This window comes from Podarcis gaigeae (assembly GCF_964106915.1).
Source record: "Podarcis gaigeae genome assembly, chromosome: 1".
NCBI classification, from domain to species: domain Eukaryota; kingdom Metazoa; phylum Chordata; class Lepidosauria; order Squamata; family Lacertidae; genus Podarcis; species Podarcis gaigeae.
This window is the reverse complement of record NC_139678.1, coordinates 58,288,982-58,312,475: the sequence shown is the minus strand read 5'-3', so window position 1 is coordinate 58,312,475 and position 23,494 is coordinate 58,288,982. Positions and strand designations below refer to the sequence as shown.

The window sequence follows — 23,494 nt, the reverse complement described above, 5'->3', positions numbered from 1 at the left end:
AACATAAAAATGTTATCTCAGGGGAGTCTGATATTTTGTACATATAAATTCTGTAATTTATGAAAAGAATGCTACTAAAGATGAATTGATGGTATCAAGATAAAATAATCTAAATCTGGAATCAGACATAATGACTCAAATTCAGACACAAATCAAAGCATGATGTGATGCCTGAATTGACAACACATAGCCTGTGATTATCCAGCAAATCATATAAGAAACCATGGTATGAACTGGTCTTGCAAGCCATGGTTTCTGCTATTATGGTTTAGCATGATAGGAGGTCTTTCCTAGGGTGTGCACGATGCAGGACAAAGTACATTGTTTAACTTCCATGACATTTTTATACAGGTAAAATTCAACTAAACCAGGAGGTAGAGAAACCACAATTGGATGTCTTGAGAAAACATCTGGAAGACAACCTAAAAGCTAGTGTGATGTAGTGGTTAGTACCAGAGCAGAATCTGGAAGACTCAGGTTCAAATATCCACAGAGGAAAGAAGCTCACTGGGTGATATTTGGGCCAGTTAGTGCTTCTCAACCTAACCTATGTCACAGGCCTGCTGTGAAGGGAAGGGCAGGAATCATGTACTCTACCTTGGAGGAAAGGTTGGATACAAATGTAAAAAATAAATCAAATAAAGCTTTTAGACAGGTGCCTGAGTTTGAATCTAGAACTCTATACAAAGCATTTCTAGGACATACACCTTAACCACTTACTCTATAAGATAGCTTTAGTAACAGCAAAATGTAGAATTGATATTCTCTTTTCACACCTTTATTATTCATACATTATAAATATAACACGTGGCCTTATAAAACAGTTTCAACATACTAGATTTTAGTAAGAAATTCTATCCCATTCAACCCCCACTCCAAGAAACAGAAAAGAGCAGAGTGCGCACTAGTAATAACTTTCACTATTAAAAGTAAAGGTCTTTGGTATAATGCCATTTATATAGGATTACTCACAACGATATTTGGTTGTACGCAAGTAAATATTATTGAATTAGTTGGATTCAGGATTTGCAAGCCTCAAATGCAGTTTAAATAGGTGAATGTGGTTGCCTCACATTCTTGGAATTCAACATGGGATGAGACGCAAAGTAAGTAGGGTAAAAATAACAATACTCCCCCTACCCCGCATGGGAGAGGGAAAATAATAACTTTTCTGTCATTGTTTATTGGAAATAGTTTTCTCTTAATGCAGGCATGCCCCTACCCCATGCCTGCATTTCCTGGAGCCACAAAAGAGTGACTGAATGCATGGTTTCTGCCTAGCCATTGGCCTGCTATTTGTCCATGTACAGGACCTGTACTCATGTGTGCTGTGTAAAGGTGTGGGCCCCTGAGAGCACTGGATCTAGGCAGTTACCTATATTTGCCCCACATGGGAAGGAACTGACATGATGTAGCAGAGCAAACAAAAGCAAACAAGCAGCTCTAACTCATGCTTTGTCTTTACATTTGGAAGATCAAACCATGGTTTGGGTTCTAAGCTACAATTAATGCAAAGCATGCTTTGGTGTGAGGTCTGAATCAAGCCAAACTGTAAGATGAATGAAATTAAGACCGTGTATTGTAAAGTATGCAACCGTACAGCCCAACGTAAGAGGTTGACTATTTCAGATTATGCAAGAGGGCTTCTAAAATGTATAGTCTGTTTACGAGAACTGGGAGGAGATGCTTGCATTTCTTGTCACACCTCAAATCAGACATTGTACAGGATAGAATCATTGTACAGGGTAGGGGAAATGGCATATGAAACTAATACCAAATATTAATTTGAAAGCAACAGATTTACAAATCCTGTCACCTAACATCTTAACACCTATATACCTCTTATCTGGAAGAGGTGCAAATTAAAAAGGTATCTGGAAAATATGATGTGTGCTTCAGTAATCAGATTTCACTCTAATGCATGAAAGATAATATTTATAAATTAATAAATTATGCTATAATCAATGGGCAGAAACTAATGACTGGGTCATATTAGATACATATGCCGTACTTCAAGAATAGTTTTTAGTAAAAATATTTAAGACTTAGGGAACACAGAGCCACACAGGTTGAATCACTTGATATTCATTTGAATCGTATCTAGGAATCCATTAATTCTTTGCTGGCCAAATTTTAGACTATCTGCCTTTGGGGAATATTTACTAATATTGCTGCTGAATTAATTCTACTGGGAAACTTTATGAACATACTGACCCCCAATCTCATCCTTCCTTTCTGTAATGTGGTTTCTATTGAATGAAGAACCAAAGGAAAAGTCATTCTAAATTAGTCATTCCAAACAACCAGCTGCTAGGGATAAGATAACCTCATGATAACATTGTTATCTAATGCTAGATTATACCTTACTCCATCACATGGAATGACAACTCAAATCCCCAGATGCAGATGAAAAAAATATTATGTGTGAATGTATGCATAGATGCTCCATATGTTTGTAATCTTACAACACAGGAGATATTTTACATTGCAGAAGCAACAGTTATTTTAGAAACACAGTATTTATTTTTAAAAAAAAAAGTTATTTCATTCTGAAAACATGGAAGGTTTTCAGAATTGAGAAAATAAGTGGAAACAAAATGTGCTAGATTTGAGCCAGCATTCGAAGAGATGGAATTTGGAGATGTGGAATCAATCTTCCAAACATTATAGTAAGTTATGGTGCAATTCTGCAAACACATGAGCCAGCTTGTAGAACTGAGCAAGGCAAATGAAAACAAACTACAAGATGCCTAGAGTAATTTATTTTACAGTTTTAATTAAGAGTCAACATGACATTGTTAACAACTGAAAAAACAAACAATGTGGAATGGGAAGAAAAGGCCTTGAAAAAATAAGGAAGGAAATCAGGAAGAAAGGAAAGAAAGAATGAGAGAAAGGAAGAGTATGCTGTCCACCTCTCTGGTACCTTAAATAAGGCATACTGAAGTTTAAGTCACAGTGGCAGCATTACAGCACCTGAAAGACAAAAAGATTAAAAGCTTTGAAAATGCGTTCTGTGTGCAACCTTTAAATTCTGAAAATCTTAAATAACAAACTGTCTAAAAATATATAATAAAGTCTTACTCATCTTTCAGCCAACAATTTCCAGGGGTTTTGCTCAAAAATTTCACACCTAATGGTCGTAGTAATATGATTCTCTTGAATACTTACGATTCCATCACTTTATTTTCTCTTGCAATGTTTTCCTCACTGGGATGGCAAAGTCACCCTCAATTACTTTTCTCTAGTGAAGAAAGACAATGAAGTGCTTTACATGTGGGGATGCATGACTAGTTATAATTGTATGAGTATTCTGCTCATAATAGACAGCAAGAACAATGGCAACATGGAAGCTTTAAAAGCCCTCATGTATTAAGGACTGCAAACATTTTCAGAAGCACTACTAATTTTCACCACCTGATTATGAAATCATGCTGAATGTTTCAGAAATATTCAGCAAGTGGATTCATTATCTCTGAGAACTCCCAGAAAGTACTGAACAGAACTTAAAAATTCACCCCTTGTATTTCTTTCCTCACTAACTCCTTTGTACCTCTTTAACAGATAACGTTCTTACTGATACATATTAGAAAACAAATGAAGTCTGGTCCCTTGCTATACTAATAAATATGGCTTAACCTCATTGGGATAAATGAACAGTTATTTAATAAATTTGCTAAGAGAAGACAGAAGATCACCCCATTTAAAAATGATTAAGTGTGCATTCAACACATCTCCACAAAACTTAAAACTGCATACCATGAAATAGTAATATTAACTCAGATTTTCATTTGGTGTCAGCAATTAATACTTACACAAATATCCTTCAGAGGATCCATGTTAGATTGGTAACTTCAGGAATATCCATATCTTTGACGGTTAGGTTTCTTTCTGATGACTTAAATAATTCTGTCCAAAACATCTTTCCGAGATTATCATCATATTTGAAGGTGTGAACACTTTAGAGCTGGTATCATGTCTGCTTTCACTATTTCTTGGTTGTGAAAGTCCTATGATCTATTCCACAGTGCTGAAATACCTGTAATCGCAGTGTGTAGCCTTTTCACATGAGGCCACTTTTCGGTCCCTATTACATTTTGGAATTCAAGTATTGGATTTAATTTATGTCTTAATTGTTTCAAATGCCATCATTTCACACTTTTTTTCTGGAAAAAAATGATACTATACCATGTACTATAAATATTATTGCTTTTATTATCAATGCCACTGATACGTTTCTTTTAGAAGATACCACTATTAAACATTGTTTTGTTAGGTGAGTTGCATCACGTATTAAATTGCACTATGACCCAACCTAATGTTTCTGCAGGCGATATTCTAATATTCTTCTAGAATTAAAATTTATACTCCCAAGAAAAAGATCAACAAAAATAGAGGAAGGCAAAAATATTCCTGTTTCAGAATTATTATTTGGCTAGCACCAATCCAGCAGTAAAAATCCCCTAAACACATATCTGATTATTCTTGTCACGAATTAACATTTTGGAAGCACTTATAGATGGAGAATTGAACAATATCCAGTTTAGAAACTGTTCAGGGGGAAAAACCAACTAGCTAGGCTTAAAATCTCAAATAAGATCAAAGGAAACCTGACATTGCTTAATACACCAAATTCACTAGGATAAAATTTGGTACTGATGAATTAGAAAAGTGTTCCAAAATAGCTATGCAAAACCTGCTCCCCCTACAAATTCCATACCTATCTGGTCATGTAAACCATCATTGCCTCATGATTTATTTAAAAAATAATAATCTATAGATAGGCTGGTTTATTTTGTTGCTGTTTCATTTTTGAAAAAAATGAATTTATAGGCTGGAATTCTTTAATTTAAAAATTCTAGTCATATTGTGCTTGTACTGGTGAAATCATCATATAGCTTGTTGTTTGGGTATGTTTTTGTCTGATTCAGTGGGGATTTGTTGGGCATTGCATTATCACATGCCCTGATAAATCTTGTTTTCACCAAGACATGTTAATGGAATTCATTGTTCATTTCAATGGAGGTGCCCTATCCCCATATGTCCTATCATTGGCGCACTTAGTTTGAGTCTATCCGCTAAAATGAAGAAATCCTTTAAAAGGTTGGGAGACACCATACACATACATATACATGTATATGTGATCTCTGGATCGGTGCAAGGATGCATAGACATTATACAGAGGAAATATATTGCTATATAATATACTGTTCTAAAACTCTATGAGATACAAAAGGTGTGCAAAAGTTTTGTCTGAATTATGCAAAAATGTCTCTGTGTAATTTGTTTTGCTAATTTTAATATTTTTTTCCCATGGAGTTCATGGTTTGACTAGCCACCTTGCTAAGCAGTGGATACTCCAAAAAATTTCCTACAATTTAGATTAATTCATTTATTAATACATTCAACTGTGTATTTTTCTGGGTCAAATTTGTATTAATTTTTCAAAATATTGTAAACCAAAAGAAATAAGACCAGTTTCCAAGTTGAAATAATGTGTATTTTAAAGTTGAATGGCTTAGTTCTGAGTTTGAGAAGGATGATGAAAGGGAAAATAGCAATGTAACAGTACAATCCTGTAAAAGTCAACTCAGAAGTAAGCTCCATTGAGTTAAATGGGGCTTACTGGCAGGTGAGTCTACAACTGGAAGCTATAAAGATGTATTACAGATTGAGAAGTTGGGTTTTTTTAGCAACACTATGCAACATTCAGAAGTAAAGTTAAAAGTAGCAGAAGACATAATATTTGATTTTAATCTTACAAGGAATTCTATCTCGTAACTGTATAGCTAAACCACGGCCCTGATCCAGTGGCTCCATTGTAAATAAGGGGCTCTGATTAAGAGTAAGAAGGGGCTCCCTTATTGTCTTCAATTTCACAGGAAACACCAAATATATCCATATGGACCTATGCCTGCTATTGGGACAGCCCCTGCCTATACAGAATGCCATGCAAAGTACAATGCAACTTTGCAAAAAGGCAATTCTACACATGTGAGGTCTGCTTTACAAGAAACATATATGCTTTAAAGTATGTGTATATGTGGCAGAGACAAATTCTTGACTTCCTGGCACAAGTTATGACTTTTGTGTCAACGTATACATCGTTCAAAGTGGATGTCAGTTTTAGAGTATGGACTGCATATATACACTAAATGTTCTAACACGTGAAGTGGACCTGGATGTGCACGGTTTCAAAAGCCATATTCAGGGCATTTACCCTCCCCCTCAGTGAAACAAAAGCAAGCAAACACACACACACATACACACACACGCAAACATTATACTTATTGGAGAACCCATCTACACTACAAAGTGTTACAAGTCACTGGGCTCACAACTAGTTAAGAGGTTTTATTCTATATGGGTTTCTGTAGAAGGGTTTGAGTGGCAGTGCTGTAGGTGTACTTGGAGCTCTTGTTAATATGATCAACAAAAGGAAGAGAAACGAGAGAGCTGGGAAAAGGGTAAAAAAAAAAGTAAATTTAACTCCAGCCACTTTGCTTCACCACTGTAACACAGCATCAAAGTAAAGTTAATGCTTCACACAACTCTTTAATCTACACATGACTTATCCTCAATTTCTTCTACCTCTATGGATTAGCAGTGTGCTAGGCAATCATATATACAAAAAAAACAAAGTTCCCTGCCTTGAGGAAAGCAGGTGACATACAAAGGGTAAGGAAGAAAAGGGATGCAGCTAAATATATGCAACCTTTATATACATATATTTATTTATAATTAGTATTACTACAAAATGTCAACAATCCCCATCTGTCCTTTCACTTAGCAATCTGTCATTGCAAGTTGTGCAATAGGCTCAGTAGGCATTGCAGCAGAGGTGGGTCTCAAGGAGATAAAGGAGAGGAGAGTCGTGACCTTATGGATCAGTTCAGGGAGGGCATTCCATGCATACGGGACAGTGTGGAAGATGCTAAGTTCAACCTGAAATTATGCAGAGCAGCAGTTCTCCAGGTAAAGACTCAAGGTGTGTGTGAGGTGCCTATTTTTGAGACAGAGGCAGTGTGGTTTTGTAAGTAACGACTGGCTATTAAGCAGGCAAGTGAAATAAGTGATGCAGGACTACACCAAACTCCGGTTACTTGCCACTGCTTTTCATAGGGCTGCTTCATTCATGAGTTTCCAACATGAAGGGAAACTCAGTGCAGAAAAATATGTGTACACCCACATACACTGTTGGGCATGAAAATGGCACAAGTGTTTATTCTGCCTTGGTTACACATGTTCAGAAGCTGCAGCAGGTGGTTCCAAATACAGGTAACCACAGCAGAACAGACATACAACATGACGTGTGTGCACATATTTTTTTCCTACCTGGGGACATGCCATGCATGAAATAGCCCTAAGTGATCACCAGTTAGCACAGTAACTTTGAAATAATGACTGGGGAACAACTGGGAAGGGATCTTAAACATATAAAGGGAGAGGGAGTGGGGATGAAGGAGGCAAGAGAAAAGAAAGAAATGGGATCATCTATTTCAAATGTGAAGGAAATTAGGTTATTTTATGTGATTTCAGTTCATTATCTAAATAGCTAAAACATATTAATAAGTTATTTTTATGACTGACAAACTGGACCATTTACAACTATGTATCCTCCTTTAATATGAAAAGGTGTAGGGGAGAAAAAACAAATTAAAAGAGATAAAATGCTTCCCCTTACCCTTCTTCTTCCGTACTGAAGCTTGAAAATAGAAAGGGAATGAATGGTAAATAAAATGTGAAGAGAAGGTCATTCTAAAATGATAAATCCCTGTTTGAGTCTCAAGCACCAACACTGAGCGTACTCAGTACTATGCTTTCTCTTTTTCAAATCACCATAAGCATTAGCAAAACTAGCACAGGCTATGTTTAAACTCTAATTCCAAAAGATACAAACTAAAAGGCAGAATACCATGGCTATGCCGAAAAGGAAGATCTCATCCCAAACGTTAAACAGCATGATTTAGATTGTAAAAAATATCAGCATGATTGTGGAGGGGCGGTGGCGGGGAATATTTTAAGAGTTTGAATTCAAAGGGGAAAGAATTGTGACAATTTCTTAGGCCATTAGTTCCTGACAATCTTAGTGCAGATTCTAAAGAGGGGCAGACATGAATTAGAGCTTGTGCAACACTAATTGGGAAGCAGCCGTGTAATATTACAGGGGGCACAAAGCTGAACATGAGCTCCACAGAACCACTAAATTAGTTCCTTGACCCAATGAGCTGTTTCCTTCAAAATAGAAGCCCCTTAATACATAGAATAGAAAAACTGGTTTAAAACTGAGGGGGAGTTTTTAAACAAAACAATTCATTCACAAGAAGGAGGGCACTATCATGTGTTCAAAGAAAAGAAAAGAAAAATTCCACTGGAATACCACAAGGTAAGAAATATTATTGGTCACAAATAAGAAAATCGTAGTGTTGGACATTCAGCACAGACTATTGTTGCTTTCAAGGTGGGGAAGAATAACACCCGCCCCTGAAGATCAGAATCAAAGAACTTTAGGGTGGGAGTGAGCTTATCTTCAGGCTGGGATGGGAGAGGATATTTGTAAAGGACCCTAAAAAACTCTCCCAATGTTTCAAGTGGCAGTGTGGCTGCCCTGAGCAGTGCATTGACACTCCTTTGTAATTCAGTACAGAATGCCCCCTGAGAATTATGCTGTGTCATGATGTAGTATTATTCCTACAGGTGTTATTGAGGGCGGTGGTGGGGAATGGTGGCAGTTGTCATTTACTGTGGCAACAAAGCTTTTCTATTGTTAAAAAAATAAAGTATTCATGACTGAAGTGTAGACCCACATGGACTCCAAAGTTCTTTGATTGCTTCCCACCCATCACTATAAAAGTCACCAACATCCCCCCACTGCTTTCAAGGGGAATGAATGGCCCTGTGAAAGTGGAGTGGGGGGAGGCTGGTTCAGTTTAAGAAGAGAGAGTACAGAGAAAAGTAAGAAGAGGAACCCATTAAGAAGAGGGACAATACAAATACACTTTCAATGATAAATAGTGAGCACATGCTTTCCATGCAGAATGTTCCAAATTCAATCCCTGGCATCACCAGATGGGACTGGGCAAGATTCCCATCTGAAACCATGGAGAGTCATTGTAGAAATTTTGGATATATGGACAAATATTTGTACTATGTTCTTATGGCAGCTTCTTGTAAGTCTATCTTTTTTATATACTGGCAAATAAAAAAATATTTTTAAAGCCATTTAAACTAGTTAATAAAACATTTATGTGCACAATAGATATAGTTTCTTGAACTATTTTTGTTAGACATCACTGATGAAAGGATGTCGATAAACAGTAACAACAGCAGCAACAATAATAATTTAAACTATTGCCATGACTAAAACGTAATTTTCAACTCCATATTCTGCGCAACATGAACGTTTGCATACTTTTATAAATGGTAGGTGGTCTTTCAAAAGACACCATCACATCTACAGCCTTATCCTATGCAAGTTTACACAGAGGAACATAGAAATGACATTAGTGGTATTTACCACAGTTTGCAGAGGACTAAAGCCTTTGCATATTTAGCAGCATTGGTAGGCATGCAGGAGTATTTTAAGTATTGTGTGCTCTTTCCCTGTATAATCAAGGGTGTCCTGTTCTCTTCAACACAATTCCAGAAAATCTTGCTTACAATTATGTCATGGAAGTAAATAAGGAAGTTCCTACTCATACATTCATGGACTTTGAATCACGTTTCGTGTGGATATCTCTAGCTCTTAAGACAATTTTTCATCATAGCAAAGTACTTAATTTTCTAGAAAATTATATAACCATTTAATATAAACATTATGAAGGACAAAGAAACCTCAAGTTTCTATATTATATTGGTCAGGAAGACATTTTCTTTATTGCCAACTCCTTTAAGGTTATTTATGTCTATCCTTTCAGTGATAGACTTCTCAGAAATAAAACACCCAATATGTGCAACCAGAAGGCAAGAGCTTTTCTTGTATTTCTTTAGAGAAAATGTGAACTAACTAGAGTTACACCTGGACAGAGTAATTATCAGGCTGACCTGTTTAGAGTGTTAAAACGTGTAGCAATTGATTCCCTCCATAGCTGCTTTTATAGGTCTTAGCATTCTACCAAGAACTATAAGAAAACACAAGTTTTCCTACGGGCACACCTAGACCTTCCTGCTGAGCTTATTTCATTCCAGCTCCCATTCAAATTTGCCCTCCTTGGCAGGAAGACCACCCCCTGATACTGCTGGCCATGGGGAATTTCTCCAGCAAGCGAGTGCGGCCTGGTAGCCGGGGATGAAGGCAGAGAGCAAAGGGGCCGCAGTGATTGCCCCCTGTGGACATCGTGAGCAACCACGATATCCACATGGTTCCAGGATTAATCATTCAGGCATTTCCTGATCTCATCTTTGCTGACATCACCTTTTCACCACTGCCTACTAGGCAACATCTCCTCTGAGGGAAGGGAGTGGAACTTGCTCAGCCCCTGACAGAAGCAACTTTTCTCTTGCAGGTAGCTGTCAGGCTCCCAACGATGACCTCTGATGCAAGCGAGTGAGACTGAGCTGCTGTGATTCACTCAAGCCCATGGTGGAGGCCAAGTCTTCCCTTGATGGCAGTTGATTTCAAATTACAGCCGGAGAAGAACTGCCATTCCTTTGAAGTTGTGTGATTTTATTGGGGAAAAGAAAGGAGCTCAGAAGGAAGGTGCAGTTGTGGCCCAAAGAAAGCTTTTTCCTGAATCTCAAAATGGTTCGTGAGTCGGATGCTAAGACCTATAAAGGCAGCATTGTGAGGAAGTCAATTACACTGAGTAGTACACATTTTCATAGCTTAAATAGGTCACCCTGGTGATTACTCTCTCTGCTCAGGTGTAACTTCTTGTTAGCTTACAATGTCCAGATTGAAGAAAAATGCCGTAGTTAGCCAACAAGATCATTATTTTTATGGTTCATAAGGGAGCCTTTCCCATTTTTCCTTGGCGAATGAACAAGGACTGTGCTATGATACAAAAAATTGTTTAAAAGGATAACTTCATGATATTCAAAGCAAGTGAAACAGGAATTTTATGGTTGGCAAAAAAAAATTAAAAACCCAATAACTCTCATATAAAATAGCCCCCTATTTCCCACCTAATCCCTCCAAAACCTAAACAGTATTAATTGCAACTGGTCTGTTGTGTTATTTAAAGCAGGAAATAGTACAAAGGAGGGCATATTTCTGAATAAAATTGCTGATAATTCACAATCAAGAAATAAATTTAAATGAAGATTATATAAAAAATAAGCTCTTCATTTGAGAAACCTCTGTAATTTCCATTTTAAAATGTTTCAGCTTAATACCTCTAAAGGTGTTAAATAAACAAACTCGATGTTACCTAGGACTCAGCGAGACTGGTAAAGAAATAGTGATTTATATGCATTGTATGTGCAATATGTACCACCAGATGGTGATGTGGAGTCCCTTTTTTCTCTACCTGTTTTCCCTGTTTAAATTTACGCTTTAAACTGAAACACTTCTTTGATGTGTCTAGATCCAGCACTAGACATCAGGATATCTAAAGTGTTTTCTATGTAACAAATATTTGATTACTAAAAGGTAGGAAAATGCTGAACTGTTTTCTTTAAATAAAAAAGACCTTATATCAGAAATATTTTAACTAAATATTGTAAAAATGGATTTTACTACTATAGCGCTATTTTTTCTGCACAAAAATAGGTGAAGTAAAGATTAAGAAATGTTCTTGTTTATGCAAATTCAGGCTGCAATCCTATAGACACACACCTGCAAGTAAGCCCCACTTGAACTCAATGGGATTTACTTCTGAGTACACATCCATAGGATTGCACTGGATCAAATAAATAAATAAATAAATAAATAAATAAATAAATAAAGGCCCTAATCCAGGAGGAGAGATAAAAATTATGGTAGGGAACATCTGAGAGCCGAAACCTGCTTTAAGCTAACAAATTGCTTTTGCTGGATTGGGGGCAATGAACACCAATAAGAGATAGTTTCCTTTCAGGTACAACACTTTGTTTCTGGGTCAGCTTTTAGAGAACGACAGCTAGTAGCTTACCTTTGTCCACTAATGAGAGGCCACAGAAATTTAAAATAAAACAATATTAGATAAACTGATTTCTTAGGGGGTGAAAAACAAGCTAATAAAATATGCTTATAGCTTTAAATTAATGTGTAAAATAACAATGCACATAAATGATAAAACACATTCTGTCGCAGAGCTGGAAACAAAATTAAACACAACAAAATCACTCATGCTCATCATGCACACGTGGGAATCTCCAGAAAAGCAACATTCCCATGTAATTTATTTTCCAATACCACGTTCTGTACAGGGTGCAGTTCACTTTCAAACAGTCTTAACATTGCCTTTTCATCTCTGCTATTGCAGCATGCTCATTAAGAAACACTTTCTTACCAAGCTCTTCAAGTTCTGAGGTCATTGACTTAGACCGCAAGGTCAGTGCAGTGGTTGGAGCCCGTTTTGGAGGTGGTGGGGCTTTGCATTAAACAGAAGGACATACATGATAAGAAACAGCACTCACTGCATGCTCATATATGCATTATTCATATTCAACACAAAAATGCACTACTAATTAAATGAAAATATGTGTTTCTCTATGTAGCTAATCAGTTAACTGATCTCTGGAAACAACGTATACAGCAGTTTCCACACATAGGAAAGGAAGACACCACAGTATTTCTTTGACATATATTTTATTTTAGGAGATATTCATGCCGCGTTCACAACTAAGCTTATGCTATTGAATCTTATATGCTTAAAGGTTTATCAAGTGAGACGTAGTACTGTAGAAGTCTGTAAGCTCTGCATTTCTACATTACTCAAAGAGCCTCACATGAACGGCTCATGTCAACAGCAGCAAATGACCTGAAAGTTATCTGACTGACAAGTAGGTTTGACCAGAAATCATGACTGGACACAAGCAGTGAACAGGAGAACCATAGAAAGTGAAAGTTTATAATAATGCTTCTAAATCTTTGAAAAGCAATAGGCTATACGCAATTTTTGTATTGTAAACTGAACTAAAAAGAAAATGATTGAAGCTGTGTTCATTGATAGTTTGAGTTAGACACGTAAGTCATTGTAGCCTACAATACAATGATACATTAGCTGTGTGGAGCTCAAAGCAGTCAAATACTCCAGAACTTACAACCAGAGATAAATATTTAAGTTGTTACATCCAAAGTGTATTATACCAATTTTTGATACCCTGACCAAATCAGCTTCTCTCAAGTAGCCCTTACTATGTTTGTTACTGAAAGTCATATATATAAAACTGGCAGCCGTTTGAGCTTAATGGGTCATGCATTCAAACTGTACAACTGACTTATGCCCTGCTTTAGAAGTAGATAATGGAGAGCAACTCCAAGCAGACATATTTTTGGCCAAGTTATTTCAAAAGGAAATGAGCTTCATATGTAAATGCACTATGCTATTGACCCCTTTTTCACAGGACCATGGCAAATGAATATGCAGGAAATGATCATGTTATAAGAGATAGTATATAGGATTCAAATAAATCAAGAAAGACCCATTAAACAAGCCCCGCCCACATGGTTGGGCTATTCATGCACATTTTCCAAAAGTGCAGAACTGCACCAGAAGGAACTACCGTAGTTCTCATGTCAATTGATGTCTATTAAAAAAGAGTATTTTTTCAACTTTGGAAATTAACTCTTCCATAAAATAATACAACACATATTAACTTGTGGGATGAAGCTCAAATTGTGCAAATTGAACTTAACCTTCCATCAATAATTGAGGTCATATGTACTCCAACTGTGCTGAAAATAAAAATAAAACTTATGTGCAAGTCTTTCACAATTCCAGGTTCTATGTATTCTTCAACTATTATGAGGTTTGAACTGGTATGTGGTGTTCCAAGTCACTCCACCCCACTGGAATGACTAAAAAACTGAAAAACCATGCACATTAGGTGCTAGGGGTCAAAATGACCTCACAAAATGCTGCTTAATTTATTAGGTTCTTGTCATGGCTACATATACTTAACTTAGAACCTTTTATTTCAATTTCCTGTGAAAAGGAAAATAGATGAAAAAAGTCTATTTTTATATCAAATTACTCACTTTCCTCAGTATCACTACAAATTATATTAGAGGTCAATAATACCCAAAAGGCTAATAAAACTAATTTTCAAACCTTAATACTGTATATTGAACATTTTTATCAGTGAGAAGGTCCTTGTTTACCCAGCCAAACTATTGTTTTCCTCATAGCTACTTGTAGACTTCATTTGAACAATACTTATTTATTCTGCTTTGGGGGTCATTTTCATCTCAATTACATCTTTAAAATTGCAAACAACCTGTACCTCCCCCTCTGCAGGTGGGCAGACTTAATGGCAAATCTCCATAGAGAAACTTTAGATTTTATCTGTTTACATGAAGATATTTGAAAAATATGTTGTTGAGAGCTGCCTTGGGCATCTCTGCGATCAGGAGCTCAAATTCCAGGTCAGACAGCGGTTGACAAACGAGCAACCTATTTACAGTCTTCTGGACAGAATATAACAACCTTTTCACCAATAAGCAGGAAAAAACCTGACTATGGCAACAACATTGAAAAAACAAGCAACCAGAAATCCCCCCAGAGTTCCTTTCCCACAAATTCAGAAGTGTCAACAGCAGCATTTTTTGTTTTTGCACTTACATATTATGTGCTAAGGAATGGAAGGACAGTGATTTTCCTTTCTTCAGTGCATAAGAATGCAGCAATCTTAGTCCACAAATACAAGTCTGAGGTCATTCTTTCTTATAATAAAACTAAAGCTGGTATGCACAACTGTGACCTGATAGTGTCTGTTTAAATGCCTATATTTGCTTGGAAGGTAGGCAAACCACAATGGAGTGAACATCCCAAAATATTATTTTCCTGGTATACCTGTATCTGGAGTTGATCAAACTCTGAGCTGAGCATAGACACATAGCCAACCTGCCTGGGATATCAAGTGGGCGGCAGATCCAAAATTGGTAGAGCCTGCCTATGCTGACACCAGGAAAAGGTGAAGGCATGATATCTGTGATTGACACAATGGCAGAAAATCACAGCAACAATGTGCTTTATGTAAATATTCTGCCTCCCATATTCATGGTGTTGTAAATGTGGCAATTGTGCATAAGCTGCTCAAGTAAAAGTCATTTGCAATTCACAGTAAACTGCATTGTTATACTCACGTAACAATTTATAATGAGGTTATATGTATGCTAACAACACAAGATTCCTTTGCTCCATTTTGGAGGAAGGATGAAATATAAATCTATCAAATAAATAAATAAATAAATAAACAAATAAATAGATTATATGTTGCTTTGTGTTTTTAAAAAAACTCTGGGATCAATTAGACCCTACACACCATTCTTGTCGATTTATGCATTTTATGTTGTGGGTTTTTGTTGTCCCTCGTCAGTTCTTTTCTTGTTTTACTGCAAAAGAAAACTTCTCAATAAGGACATTTTTCAGAACACTTAGATGGGACCTTCCTCCAGCTATTTTAAAAATGTTTTTCTTGGAATATATTTTATTTCAAAACTGCTGTGATACAGTATTTTTTCTATTAATGGAGGGTTACATATTTCTAAATAATTTCTCATTTGCATTGTTCTCTCAATTAAAGGAAATGCGATAAACAGTTCAAACTATGAAAAGAATATACCTTTCTTTCTGGCTGTGTCATCTGGATCAAGATTCCTGGTTACTGTGACAACTTTAAGAACTAAATGATTGCCTCCTTGCCGAATCATGTTCACCACTTGCCTATGGCCAACTTTAACTACATTTTCATTATTAACCTGCAGGGGGAGAGAAAGAAAGGACAGAGTTATACTAAAACATGTGGAAAATAATACTTGATTATAAAAGATAAAGTAAAACAATATCTATAAGGTTTTGAAGAGTGTTCAAAGAATTTGATTTTGACCTAATCAGCAGCTCCCTAGCTAATCTGCAGATATTCCTGTTTCAGAATTATTATTATTTGGCTAGCACCAATCCAGCAATAAAAATCCCCTAAACACATATCTGATTATTCTTGTCACAAATTAACATTTTGGAAGCACTTAGAGATGGAGAATTGAACTCCACTTATAGATGGAGAATTGAATCAATATTTTTCCACTGCAGTGGAAATAAGGTACAACAGACCAAAAGATACTATATATTGATATTAGTTTAATTTGACTCCTTTTCTTTATATCCCTGTCACACTTATAAACCATAATGGCAACTTCCAGCCCCCAGAAACATCTATTGCTTGCATGATTTGTAAACACACCGGGAAGCCAAACCATAATCATGACAGCCTTTTAACACGTACCCAGACAGCTGTGAGTGTAATTAAATATAAAGTGTATTTGACCAAAATTTGCTTCTTGACACAAATCTGCACAGGAACCACATTGGATTTTTTCCCCACAAGTACTTAAGTACACTTCAGAAGGTCTGTACTTTATTTTCATAAAATATTATTGTTATTTAAATTCATTAGTCACTTGCTACGTAAAGAATCTCTAAGCAACTTACATAACTTAAACTTCTTAAAGTCAGAAAAAATGACAAAACAAAAATCATTAAATCTTTTAGTGTAGTCAGGCAGGTGGTGGTGGTGTGGAGGAAGAGTTCCACATTGGAGGCCTCTGGGGTGTGATCTCCAAGAAAACTATGGATGGCCATCTTTATTATGGGTTCCAATCACAAGGAGTTTCCTGATGTAAATATCCTTTTCCTCTCTGCAATTGCTAGTGCCACATTACGGAAAGCATATGGGTACATAGCTGATTTCCTTAAGAAGTCAATACCAGTTTGGTGATTTAGATTAAGCAAGTGACATGGGAAAAGAGATAAATCTTTTCTCTCCCAGTACCACAGTCTTTATCCAACTCACCCCTGCTTTGGCCACTACTAGCTAAGACTGCTTTCTAAAAGAGACCCAATCTTCTATGGTTTGGTCCTAAACAAGCATCTCAAGAGAAGAGGGAAGTGACAATATGGCACAGGAACATAAAGACTATAAGCCCAAAGATAAACATTATAAATGTCAAAGAAAAAGATAGCAGCAGCAGTATACAATAGGGTTGTACTATGCTGAAACTTGTCTTTCAATTTCTCAAAAGTTTCTTCCATTGTGAAAGAGGCTACTATTTTTCCTTCCCATTTGCTATCACTCTAGAATTTCTTTACAATTTTGGTGGGTGTAGGGTTGAGGTTATAGTTCTCTGTAGCTCCTTTGTTCCTTATCTGACAAAGCCCCATGGAAGCAGTTACTTGACAAGTCCATTCCATGGCTTTAGTGGAAGCTCAAGAAGCAGGGGAAGTTGGCTAACAAGCACCTGAGATCGGTGCCCTCTTATTTGGTTTTTAAGGGAAGTCCTATTTTTTAAAAAAATCTTTCTGCACCAATTTCTTTATAACAAAAAATACCAGAACTGTTTAAAATAAAAAACCCGTTAGGTGCATGGTACGCAGCGTGACATCGCTTCTCTGGCGAGCCAGAGCCGCACACGGAAACGCCGTTTACCTTCCCGCTGGTAAGCGGTCCCTATTTATCTACTTGCACCCGGAGGTGCTTTCGAACTGCTAGGTTGGCAGGTGCTGGGACCGAGCAGCGGGAGCGCACCCCGCCGCAGGGATTCGAACCGCCGACCTTTCGATCGGCAAGTCCTAGGTGCTGAGGCTTTAACCCACAGCGCCACCTGCGTCCCAACGAAGCTGCAGAACCAGGGTGGTTAATATTACAAATTAGCATCCCTCACTTATTAGCGTCAAACCAGTCTGATCCAATTTGTTATTTTTTTATCTAGTCATAAGACCATTCCATAACAAAAGTTTAACTATGAAAGCAACATAAGGCAACATCGATAGCATGAAGCTATGTATTGTCCCAATGTGTTCTTCTCAATATGTTACATCTGTTTTTTCGAAGTGTTATAAGTAGGCAATACTGTATAAAATAATATGTACAATGTAAATCAATTCAGTTAAAACTACAAGAACTGGTACATTCAGATTTTTTTTGAGACTTCATTCTAAAACAGCTGATGATAACAAATTCAACCAGGATTTAGTAAAGGCCACCCTCACTTAGTTTCTGCAAATTGTTCAAATAAGAAGGAAAATTATTATACGATTATGCTACTTTAGAAACTGATATAGTTGTCCTGTCCATCTGAAAGGAAGCAACATATAATTTCTGTTCAAAAACTAAAAGTATACTCCATCATCAAAACTCTAATTCCTAATTTCACCAATATGTAATGCAAGCCCCTTCCAAGAGAGATTGTTCAAAGCGTTTTCTCATGTCTGTCAATTATTTCATGTTCTTATTGCTATTATAACTACGGTGGTACCTCGGTTTACGAACTTAATCCATTCCGGAAGTCCGTTCTTAAACCAAAACTGTTCTTAAACCGAGGCGCTCTTTCCCTAATGAGGTCTCCTGCCGCCAGTGCCCTTCCATCGTTTGGCTTCCATTCTTAGACCGAGGTAAAGTTCGCAAACCGGGATACTACTTCTGGTTTTGCGGAGTTTGTAAACCAAATAGATCGTAAACGGCTGTTCTTAAACTGAGGTACCACTATACTATACATGAAGGTTAGAAGAGAATTTTTCATTCTAGCACTAGATTTCACATACATATGATATAACTGGTAGATTGTGCTATTCTCTCTCTCTCTCTCTCTCTCTCTCTCTCTCTCTCTCTTTCTCTCTCTCACACACACCCTTTCATATCTATCTATCATCTATCTATCATCTATCTATCTATCATCTATCTATCATCTATCTATCTATCATCTATCTATCTATCTATCATCTATCTATCTATCATCTATCTATCTATCTATCTATCTATCTATCTATCTATCTATCTATCATCTATCTATATCTATCTATCTATCTATCTATCTATCTATCTATCTATCTATCTATCATCTATCTATCTATCTATCTATCTATCTATCTATCTATCATCTATCTATCTATCATCTATCATCTATCTATCTATCTATCTATCTATCTATCTATCTATCTATCTATCTATATCTATCATCTATCTATCAATCATCTATCTATCATCTATATCTATCATCTATCTATCTATCTATCTATCTATCTATCTATCTATCTGCCTCTACACACTGACGATTCACAAACCTGTCAAAAAGTTTGGGAAAATTCACTAATCTTCATCCTACTTTCATTTTACACATTTTTATCAGCTGCCTCAAATTTGTACATACATTGGCCTCTACACATAAAAGATTCACAAACCTGTCAAAGAAATATAAACACTTTTATGAAAAATATTACCTTATTACCAGCTTTGCAAAACAGTTACATATACACATCTGTCTTTGGTTCTTTATGAAAAACTAAGATTAATTTAACAGGCAACACTAATGTTAATCTTTGATGAGCTTGATCCTATATATCAACCCCTACTTAAAAGTGTTACAGCTATTTCTGGTGTTGAAGCAGAAATGCATTCCTGTTCCAGGCAGTGAGACAAAGCTGCCTAGTTCTGCCATGCTTGAAATCATCTTGCTCCTTCTCCCTGATATGAAGGATGGGTGGGATGGGTGAACATTGCCCTTAGCCCTGGATATGGCAGGACATGCTGGCATTGGTGTGTTTGGGTGTGCACTGCACACTTTCCTACTTTCAGGGTCAGCACAACTTCACCCACACAGACCTGTTAAACAGCACCCACACGCCAGGAAACAGCTTGAACTGGCTGGCTAAACCAGGTGAGGATAGCTTTTGGGCCTCAAACCCTTGGTGAGTTAGGCATTTGCCCCTGCATGTGAAGACAGGCTCTGGGGAATTGAGTGGGTGAGACGAATAAGTAGGTTCAACAGCCAGGAAGATGGCTTCAGCATGTGTGGAGAGGGAAGTGAGGTGCAGATGGGACTCATCAACCTGGGAAGGCAGTGCATCTAGGAGAAGGGAAGCTCCAGTTGTAAACTTCTGCTGCTATGGGATATCTTCAGAAGAAAAGTCTCAGGATTAAACCCTACACAGATCCGGAGTGGAGTCCCTAAGACAGTTGGATGATATCTTGTATGTCTCCTTCCAGCAACTCCTGCAGCAAAGCTGGTGCCAAACATATTGTTCTACATTCTTTTGGATCACATCAGCGAGGTCAAGATGGGAATCTTACTGTCTGGGCAGCCCAGGACAGAATACACAATGCCCAGGCTTGCGCCCCAAGGAAGTCACTTTGGTGCTGCTAATGCAATGGCTTGACTTCACCCCTGGAGGCACACTCTATTGTCTCTCAACAATGCCAACAGCAGCAGCCCTGGAACTTGCAGATGAAGGGTAGGCAATCATCACCATCATCATAGTGATCTGGGCAAGACTAATTCTCCCCTAGGAATAGGGGAGAAATTTGTTCACATTTTAATGCAAATCTATGTAATTCATGGGGTTTTCTTGGCAGGGATACTGGAGTGGCTTGCTGGTTCCTGCTCCAGGTGAAAGCTGGACCATAAAGAAGGCTGATCGCCGAAGAATTTTTAATTTTTTAAAAATAATAATAAGTTTTTATTGTTAAAATAATTCATCATTAATACACATATATTACAAATATACAAGCATACAAACATACATTTCATACAATCCTTAAAAGTGTTCAAACATAGTTACACTCAATCCCACAAATAATTCCTTTTCCCATCACCATCCACCACCCCTCACCCCACCTTTGTGTTAGACTTACAATCTACTCAATTGCAATTTCTTTCCACTTCTATTACTTTGTTTCACACACCTTTAATCTAATTTCATACTTCTTTTTCTATTACACATTGTTATCAATCTTATTTAGTATTTCAGTATTTGAAACGGAACTTGTTTATTCTAATAGGAGTTCTGATTTTTCAATATGATTTTGCAAATATCTTTTAAACACCTTCCAGTCCCTGTCTGCCTTCTCTTTTGAGATCCTTCCAATTTCTCCCATTGTTTTGGATATATTGTGGTACTCCAATACAGTGGAACAGTGTTCTCGAAGCTACAAACATGAATTTGACCAAACTGCAGGAGGCAGTGGATGACAGGAGTGCCTGGTGTGCTCTGGTCCATGGGGTCACGAAGAGTTGGACATGACTAAACAACAACAACATGAACATGTAATTCATCCTTCCCCAAACCAATATAAGAACGGAAACACAGCTATCCTTCAAAATTCACACTGTAAATGAGAAAGAGCCCTGAGGCCATAGAGTTCACAGTGCTTAAACCTGTAAATCAGATCCCCGAGGCATCCAAGAAAAGTATACATCTCAAGCCAGTGCTGTGTAGTATTAGGGCTGACTGTATATTGTCAAATGAATGTGAACAGAACCTTGAATGCTACCTATGAATTCCATTCTCTACAGACAATTGACCTAATTTCATGTGGGTGGCAATGAGAAGAAAATTGAAGGAACAGAACTGAGAGAAAGAAAAGGGGTGGCACAAAGAGAAAGAAGTGGCTGAAACAGAAAAAAAATGTGTTGATGGTCCCACTGGTGTTTGGCTGTGATGTCACCATTTTTGGCTCCAGCCTCAGTCAATGTCAGTATGAAGCCCCTGACAAATTAATGCCTGAGAGAATGTGAACCTCGAAAGAAGTTTGCCCAGCCCTGCAGCACTGCATGTCAGCACAACAATGAAAGAAGTTAATTGTTTTCTATGTGGCAGAGAACACTATAACATGCCCGTAGCATTGACAACTATATTGACTATTTAGGCAAGAGGACTAACTGCTGTGGCAGGGTTGGGAAGGGATTAAATATCAACTGAAACAGATGGCTCTAGCCCATTGCAACTTTGCTAAATAATATACTTCAGCAACTATTTATTAGAACAAGAAGTCTAGGGAAGCCTGTCAAAAGAACTGAAAGATGTTGTAGTTAAACCACCACATGTTCTCATTTCAAATTGGGCAATTTATTAGTAGTGACTTGGGTACACACACATTCAAACACACAATGCTATTCAACACTCTCATTGCAATTGCCACTGTCAGGTAAAGGTAAAGTTACCCCTGACCATTAGGTCCAGTCGTGGCTGACTCTGGGGTTGCGGCGCTCATCTCACTTTATTGGCCGAGGGAGCCAGAGTACAGCTTCCGGGTCTTGTTGCCAGCATGACTAAGCCACTTCTGGCGAACCAGAGTAGCGCCCAGAAACACCGTTTACCTTCTCGCTGGAGCAGTACCTATTTATCTATTTGCATTGGTGTACTTTTGAACTGCTAGGTTGGCAGGAGCTGGGACCGAGCAATGGAAGCTCACCCCATCGCGTGGATTCGAAACGCCGACCTTCTGATCAGCAAGTCCTAGACTCTGTGGTTTAAGAAGAAGAAGAGAAGAAGAGTTTGGATTTGATATCCCGCCTTTCACTCCCCTTCAGGAGTCTCAAAGCGGCTAACAACCTCCTTTCCCTTCCTCCCCACAACAAACACTCTGTGAGGTGAGTGGGGCTGAGAGACTTCACAGAAGTGTGACTGGCCCAAGGTCACCCAGCAGCTGCATGTGGAGGAGCGGAGACACGAACCCGGTTCCCCAGATTATGTGACTGCCGCTCTTAACCACTACACCACACTGGCTCTTAACCCACAACGCCACCCGCGTCCCTTTTAATTGCCACTGTTAGAAAGTGTAATAATAGCAAAAATATACTTCAGGTTAATTATAATAATACTATCAACTGCAATTGCCTCTTTATCAATAAACCTCTCAAAGGCCAAACTTTTATTTGAAATATTCCAATCCATGCATTTCTCAAGGCTTACCATAGGAATTAAAATCTGGCAGTTAAAAAAAAAAGCCACTTAAAATGGGATTTTATGCAATGATGCCAACACACAATGTTTTGTTGCTTTACAATACCTCAGAACTGCTAGACAAACTAGAGAAAAATAATGAAGGTTATAAGAAAAGCAGTACTGACATCTGATGAAAAATGTATATAAGAAAGGAGAGTACCACAACTTCAAGTGGCAAGGAATACAAATGCCTAATATGTTTTTGTTTGATAGATTTAATAAATAACAAATGGAGGTCAAAGGGTGAAAAGAACAGGGAAACTTCATTGACATATACCTAATAAATTACTAATCAACATGCAAGTGACTCAGTCATTGTCTTTGGTTGGGTGCTGAGAACATGCAAATGGATTCAACTACAGGAAGATTTATGGTATAATCCCCCAGGTTCTACTTAATGCTCTGGTGCCAATGGAACTACAGCACAACAAGCAGTCACTCAATTAGTTAAATGTTTGAGACTTCCGGGTTTTTTGCAGAGAGGAATGGTGGCGCCCAGAGCTTCATCCTGCTAAAGATGCCTGGTACTGAAACCACTGCCACCATTCTAGGTGCTGGCATGCATATGCATGTCATGCGCACTGCACGCCAGCATGCAGGGGCAGGGTGGCAGAATCCTTTTAAAGCTTACA

The 23,494-nt window shown here is 37.6% G+C and overlaps 1 protein-coding gene across 8 annotated transcripts in view; it reads right to left on the bottom strand.

The window, feature by feature from the left end:
- The window catches only part of SHANK2 (SH3 and multiple ankyrin repeat domains 2), a 338,288-nt gene that overhangs the window by 43,118 nt on the left and 271,676 nt on the right, over window positions 1-23,494 (bottom strand). For 5 of the 8 annotated variants that reach the window (XM_083748814.1, XM_083748807.1, XM_083748812.1 and 2 more), the window contains 3 exons: window positions 15,709-15,844; window positions 12,432-12,512; window positions 7,685-7,705 (listed from right to left, as the gene is read on the bottom strand). In XM_083748814.1, the coding sequence (XP_083604940.1) occupies window positions 7,685-7,705; window positions 12,432-12,512; window positions 15,709-15,844 (238 nt within the window). The remainder of the gene's footprint in view (window positions 1-7,684; window positions 7,706-12,431; window positions 12,513-15,708; window positions 15,845-23,494) is intronic. The other 3 variants (XM_083748810.1, XM_083748811.1, XM_083748809.1) reach the window with 2 other exon arrangements.